The 7,539-nt window shown below is 41.7% G+C and overlaps 1 protein-coding gene across 1 annotated transcript; it reads right to left on the bottom strand.

Annotated features, from left to right (window-relative positions):
• Positions 1-10: 10 nt before the first annotated feature.
• On the bottom strand, positions 11-4,246 carry chst14 (carbohydrate (N-acetylgalactosamine 4-0) sulfotransferase 14). The gene is made up of 2 exons (XM_049587360.1): positions 3,798-4,246; positions 11-1,616 (listed from the first exon to the last, which is right to left on the bottom strand). Exons 1-2 carry the CDS (start codon positions 4,092-4,094, stop codon positions 789-791), a joined length of 1,125 nt encoding a protein of 374 aa, XP_049443317.1. The 5' UTR covers positions 4,095-4,246; the 3' UTR covers positions 11-788.
• Between the last annotated feature and the right edge of the window lie 3,293 nt (positions 4,247-7,539).

Raw genomic sequence — 7,539 nt, forward strand, 5'->3', positions numbered from 1 at the left:
CGTTTCAGTCATTGATAAACTTAGGATTCAGCTTCGAGAATGAGTCAGTGCTTCTAAAATAAATTTTGTACTTAACGACTTTAACCTCATAAATGTAGCAAGAGCAGTATTAGTTTGAGCCTGTGGTTACATGTGTTGTGCTTAATATTTTTGTTTTTTTTCAATGATGTTTAAATTATTAAATTATTCATAAAATAAAGCAATACAAAATAACAGAAATTGCTGTGATGTACATCACAAAACTTCAACTTTTGTTTTATTACGAGCTAAATAGTCCATGGTTATAGGAAAAAAAATGGGAGCCGGATGGGGAGGAGAGGCTGCGACATAAAAAACAAAGAGACACAAGCTTGATTTAAATCCCACAAACCTGTGAGTTTGTGTTTTAGCCTGCTAAACCACTGAATTCCCACAGAAACTACTGACCCTTAAACCATCTCCACTATGTACATGAAGAAACAAGCAAAATACAAAGTTTGGTCTGGCAACCGTTTTTACATTTCCATCAATATATACTGAATTGGTTCATTTACTGTAACAGTGCATGAAAGGAACATGTTGAAATTGGACAGTGATTTACATTTTTGTCTTTGTCTTCAGCTGATTTCAAGCTTTAGTGGTTTTGAAGTCTGCATCTCTTCCTGTAATCAGCATTTTTTGATGGCATTCCAACATCTCAAGTAACAATGTGTAACAGCTATCAAAATACTGTTTGTTCCCTAGGAATAAAAATAGTAAAAAAAGATTCTCCATCAAAAATAATCTAAAAACTATAAAACATTGCACATTTAATGTCGGCAGTGCTCAGTGGTTGTGTTGGGGAGAGGATAAGTGAAGAGGGAGAAGTCTAAAATGTACTTGGGCAGGAGTTCCCTCAGTAGCTTCTGTGGCAAGGTGCACAGATAATAGTGCAGTGTCTCTGTGGTGACCGGCTTGTACCACGTTTGCCTCTCTGGGAAGCGCACATGAGGAGGCGCTCCAATGCGCTGGAGCACAAACTCTGAATCACTTTCAAGGTGCTCATAGGAGCCGATGAAGTTGTAGGACACAGCGCACGGTTGGCACAAGTTGTACATTGGCATCCAGTGCTCATTCATGCGCTCCACATCCTCATCCAGCAAGTAACGGATGAACTCTGCAAATGTCACGTCATCTCCCGTTACAGCTGACTCCTTAGCGTGGCCTTTTCTGTACCGCTTTATGATCTCTACCCCGTATTTTTTCTGGTAGGACTCAATCTCTCCAAACTTGTTCCTGTACGCAGAAAGCAGGCGCTCCATGGGCTCCCGCACAAACATGAACTTGTAGTAGTGCTTGAGGCGGTAGCGGATCTCATCTGGTTTAAGAGAGGACAAAAACAGCAGGTCGCTGCGGTGATCCATCTTGATGTTGACGTCCACGCTCTCCAGAGCTCCGTTCAGAACCTTCAGAACCCTCTTCCAGTTGGAGCAGGCCACCTTGGGGACGTAGCAGTAGAGGAAGTGGTACTGGTCATTCACCAGGATGTGCTGCAGCAGCGTCTTCCTCTGCACAGGGCTCAGGGACCAAATGCTGTGGGGCATGTTCTTCTGGCTGCACATGGTCCTGATGGTGCGGTTACGGATCTCCTGGAGGATCTAAATGTGAACACAAACCAGTGACTTTAGGGAGCATTACACCAATAAGTTTACTAGTCACAGCTCCTATTACTCAGCCTGTGGAATCAGCTGTATATGGTCAAGTCTGGGAAAATCACCCTCACACAGTTATCTTGTTGAGATTTGAAAATGTTTTAACAGACAGACTGCATACAAGCTGGAGGTGTGGAGTTTGAAAGATATGAGTACTGATGAAAAGACTACAGCCCCTTTATCCTGGCTGTTCAAGGCAGGACTAGCATGCCATTTTGCCACCTCGCTGTTGTGTATAAAAGATACAGTCGCAGAATGGGGGACTGAGTTGTCTCCCCTTTAACCCCAGAGGTAGCAACAGCCCTGAATTGGCATCTGTGTTAAAGGGGCAGCCGGCAGGACAGGACTGTGCACGGGAGAGGTGTGACGTTGTGATGACGTGTTAATATGTGCGATCCAATGTGGGAAATTTACAAAGCAGTTAGCAGCAGTTAGCGGCTAACTCAAAGAAGAACAACGGCGGCCAAAAATGTCTGTAAAGGCCTGTGTGCACAGTGTTTTTCTTCAGCAGAAAGGCAATGGCAGGGCGCTGGGAAGTGCTTCATCAAAAAACGCACAACACTCACTAGCAACATCCAGTGTCTGCCAGGTGATCTGCTCCCAAAAATGAGCTTTTCTATCTTTGCTGTGACAGCAGACAGTAGCCTAGCTAAAGGAGCAGCAGTGACATCACCGGCACCTTTCTGAAAAGTTCAGAGATATTCATCTTAAAGCACATGGAGCTGCCACTCAGAAGAGGCAGAGCGCTCTCTCCTCATTGGGAACAACTGAATAAAGATGCTGTCTCTGAGAAAAAAAACACAACTGGGTGATGGAGCTCCTTAACAGGAATGGTAAATAATTAGCATTGCCATGTTATTCCATTGTTGTTGCTTAGATAGTGATGTTATATGTCACACTAAAGGCCAACACTTGTGTCAAGCGTAATGATTTATTTTTTTGCTTCCTTATGCTGGCATGAATCTGAAATCACACACTGGAGCGTCATGATGCCTCTTATGTTTGGTTCTGTGTAAAAATGCACAGTGGAGTAAAGACAGGACTTTGTAGCGGCCCTATCCTCCTGAGACCCAGACTTTTTTTTTAAATGTCTCCTAGCAATTTGGGATCAGTAGGACCTTATAAGTATAAAAAATAAACACTGTCAACACTAATTAGGTTCCAGTGTCCTCAAACGAGAAGATAATAAAGTCCTAGTGTCTTAAAACGAGTATTTGTTACTGTTGCTCAAATTGGGCAGATTTGTCGCCACATCAAACTACAAACATTATTAATGATAAATAAACACGTTTCAACCATAAACTGTGATCAGGTTTTGGACCTTGTCCACTTTTGTGTCAGGATCTGCTGCAGACTGACTTGGCAGAGATGGCTGCCATCTTGTTTTTACATGGATTACTGTATTGTGCTCTTACTACCACTAGATGGCACAAACAAGTGTCCACGAGCAAGGACAACAGGTCTGAGTTAAGCAGAATGAAGTATAGCCCAAAATGTGATGTCCTCATATGAGGACACAGGGTCTCAGGAGGCTACAGTGCCATCTCTGTGTACAAAAGGCTTCTCAAGTTGCATGATGGGACCGAAAGTCAGGATATCTCAGCCTCTGCTGATTGTTTTTTTTTGTTCCTTATTAAAATGATCTTTTGGGAGTTCCCCAGCTTTATGAAAGTCCGACACTAAAACCACTAAGTTCCCTTTTAAAGTGAGCAGATGTTTGGGAAATGGCAAGAGTTACTTAAAAAATAAAAATGCACACTTTTAATCTGGGGTTACATCTGACCAGCTATATACCATTTGATCCCATTATAAAGATCACAAATTTAAGATTACAAAATGCACATATGAGGGTTTTAATGAACACAGTAACAAACCACTGCAATTCAAAAACAGTCTGTGGTTTTCCCTTTGATGACCAAGTGAAAGTGGCTCATGACCCACTGCATACAGCACTAATGAAACGACTGTAAGATCCTTAAATCCCTCAGTTTCTGACACAGATCTTATAATGTTGTGAAATAATAACTCACAGTCACGAGACGAATCAAAATCGCCGCTGACTGCACCGGAACAATTCACTACTGGTAAACTTCCCCAGAACTTCCCGGTGTATTAACATGACTGTACCTGGGAGTCCACGTCCACACCACCCGGACTGTGCTTCCCAACTTGCCGCATGAAGTCCAGCCGCTTGAGGCTCCCCCGGGGTGGAGGCGTCTCCATGCTGTTCAGCATTCCTTTCTCTATCATGAGCAGCAGGCCTCCGGATGCTACGATCACCAGAAACGTTAGCACGGACGGCAGCACTGCGGAGCTGCGGCGGACGGAGCCCGGGATTACCGTGGTCCTAAAGTTTATAACGGAGCCACTGCGCGGTCCTCCGGTCCTCTTCATCCCGTAGTCCTGCCTGCGAGGAAGCATCATGTCTGCCCGGCCCGTCTGTCCAACACCTATTGTGTTTTTAAAGTTCACAGCTAACTAACGTTACTACGTAAGAAAAACCGTTGGTTACCTACCACGTACCATAGTTAACTTCTGAAGTAGGTGAAGTGTGCTACTGTATACACAGCCGTTTCCGGTGTGACCTGTCAAAATAAAAGCACTTTGCCGAACATGTTGGAAGCTCTTTCAATAAAACAAACAACCAAAAAATATTAAGGCGACATCAGAGAATTGATATGGACACATCAAGTGTGTCTGCTCCACGTACAGTGTATCTTCAACGTTAAGTTAACTAGATAGTAATTTAAAGAAGCACTTCCAGTTAAGATTTTCAAAATAAAATCCTCGCTGGTGCATTCAATGCATTGAACAACATTCTGAGTACTAGTGCATTCATTACACATGCTTTTGCCCAAATACCTTTAATGTAGGCAGATTCATTATCACAATACGCCAGAAACTAAAGATGACATCTTGTAATGTCTTGTTTTAAGCGACCAACAGTCCAAAACCCAAAGATATGTAATTTATATTGATAGAATCAGAGAAGACTTATTATAGGAATAGGACTCATAGAAGGGAACTAAGTTATTTTGGGGGTTTGTTGCTTGACAATTGACTCAAATGTTACAGTGGTTCCTCAGGCTGTCTGAGGAATGTAGCACATTAATAAACATTTTATTTTGCCAAAATACCTTTAATGTTGGCATATTTCCTATCACAAAACAACAGAAACTAAAGGTGACATCTTGAAATGTCTTGTTTTAAGCAGCCAACTGTCCAAAACTCAAAGAAATTTAGTTTATAATGACATAATTAGAGAAGACTTGCAATAAGAATAGGAATTATAGGAGGAAAATAGGTTATTTGGGGGGTTTGTTGCTTGAAAACTGACTCAAAATGTTGAAAAATAGTTGCCGCAGTAATGGACTCAGGCTGTCTGATGAATGTAGCACATTAAAAAAACATTTTATTTTACCAAAATACCTTAATGTTGGCATATTTCCTGTCACAATACACCAGAAACTAAAGGTGACATCTTGAAATTTCTTGTTTGAAGTGACCAACAGTCCAAAACCCAAAGATATGTAGTTTACAGTGATATATTTATAGAAGACTTATAATCGGAATAGGAATTACAGGAGGGAACTGGGTTATTTTGGGGGTTTGTTGCTTGAAAACTGACTCCAAATGTTAAAAATAATAGTTGCGGAAGTGGTGGACTCAGGCTGTCTAAGGATTGTAGCACATTAATAAACATTTCCTTTTGCCAAAAGACCTTAATGTAGGCATATTTGCAGCCAGGAAGGTTTTGGCCCATGTAAGTGAGCATTATGTTTACAACAGGGTGATGTGTACAGACTTGTCCTCAGCACCGCCTTCTTGGGGATCCTGAAGTGCCCACATGCCAGCTGGGACATGTAGTTTTCTGGGTTTGCCTCAGTGTTTAGCCATAGCTCAGGGGACTCAGATTTCTGAGTGAGTATGGAGCAATTTATCATTTTAAGTCTGTAAAGACGTACTGTACAGGGAAGTAACTTTTTGTTTGACACAATCCAGTTGTCTTGAAATATCCGTCAGCGCCACATCACTTGACTCCTCTGCGAGTGGAGGAGCCGCAGCATGACTCTTTGCCTCATCTACCTATCCAGCTGTGCTTGGGTGTCCTGTATGTAATTTGCATGATCAGATAATTGATCAGTTTCTTCTCCAAAGGGCCGACATGAGGCCTGCACAACCTTTCACAAACAAAAAACAGACCTTTTTGTTTACCGCAAATACTTGTGAATACATACTAGGCCTCTAGCTATTAAAGTATCAATTCTAGAGCTTGGTTATAACACCTTTGCAGCATAGCTGGTGCCAGCTAATTTCATAAGCTGCATTTGTGGTTGTGTTGAGCCTGCTACTTGAGTTTATAAAGCCTATTACAACTTGGAAAAATGGCAGATTTGATATTAAGCCTTGGCCAGTTGGTGTATCTACACCAGCAAGTAACGTGTTAGAAAAAAATGGTCTAAATTTTGGCATCTGTAGAGTTGAAAGGGCTATTTTATGTTTTCGTGCCTGTAATTCAGGGCTAAAACGGGGTAAAAACATAAATCTTAGTTCATGCTTGAAGATTTAGCAGCTAAAATAAGCTTCCAGGTTTGGAGATTATCCCACAAACACTGATGTTTGGAAGACATTGTGTCAGTCCTTTTTATGCAGAAAACTTGAAATAATGATTTAATGCTTTGTTTTGATCAACGTTTTATTAGGGAACTGCATATTTATCTGCAGCTACTGATTATACTTATATTAATTTTAAAACTGCAGATTATTTTCTCAGTTAACTGATTGATAGGTCTAAAAACGCCTATCACAATACTCCAGAAACCAAAGGTGACATCTTAAAATGTCTTGTTTTGTGCGACCAACAGTCCAAAACCCGAAGACATTCAGTTTACAGTGGTATAAATTAAAGGAAAGCCTCACAAATTATAGGATGAAACTAGCTTAATTTGGGCGTTTGTTGCTTGAAAATCAACTAAGAAGGTTAGAAAATAGTTGCCACAATGGTGGAGTCAGCATTTGGGGCATCCTATATGGCCCTGTATTGCATTTTCCCCACTACAAGGGCACCTAGAGAGCTCTGCATTGCATTTTCTCCATTAGAAGTGCACTGTATGGCACTTTATTGTATTTTCCCTACTATAAGGGCCCTCTAGAGAGCACTTCATCGTGTTCTCTCCACTAGAAGGGCACCCTTGAGGGTCCTGCAAAGCATTTGCTCCACTAGAATGGCACCACAGAGGGCACTTAATCGTTTTTTACCCACCATAGGGATATCCAAGAGAGAATTCTCAACCCGACCTGAGCCTGACAAGTCCCGAAATGCCACTAATTGGACAGGTTGGGTAGTGCTCAGGCTGTGGAGAAAAACATATATATTATAGACATAATATATTGATTGATTTAGGGAAGGGGGAGCAGCCAGGCTCTATGCTGGGCTCTTTGTTTTTCTTCCTATCTGGAGCAGGGAGCTTCTTTGGAGGGCCGATGATCCACCATGCTGGTTTATTTTCCACATGAGATGAAAACATATATGTATACTTCATATTTATGTTTCCAAACTAAGATACCAAAGCATGCCTTTTTACAGTGCAGTGATCCGACTGTGGCTATAGGCTAATAATTGTTAATATAAACCTAAAAACACACTTGTATTGTGCTCTTTGGGGGTGTCAACATGTCAGCCATGGTCTGTGTGTGAAATAGAGAATATCAGTGTTTCATCCTTTGGTCCGTTGGCATACAGCATCATCAGCTCAAACACTGTAGCTGTTGTAGATCTCACACACTGCACAGACTGACAGAGACGCACAGTGATGGTGCACATGCACATTAGGTCACCACACTCTCCACACACACATCAGTAGGATTA

The sequence above is a fragment of the Epinephelus fuscoguttatus genome, linkage group LG10 (genome assembly GCF_011397635.1).
Source record: "Epinephelus fuscoguttatus linkage group LG10, E.fuscoguttatus.final_Chr_v1".
NCBI classification, from domain to species: Eukaryota; Metazoa; Chordata; class Actinopteri; order Perciformes; family Serranidae; genus Epinephelus; species Epinephelus fuscoguttatus.

Excerpts from the sequence above, each read along its gene's own strand:
- chst14 (XM_049587360.1), bottom strand. The coding sequence starts at position 4,094 with ATGATGCTTCCTCGCAGGCAGGACTACGGGATGAAGAGGACCGGAGGA. Across the intron at positions 1,617-3,797 it reads GTGTGGACGTGGACTCCCAG|ATCCTCCAGGAGATCCGTAA; the intron begins GTACAGTCATGT and ends GTTCACATTTAG.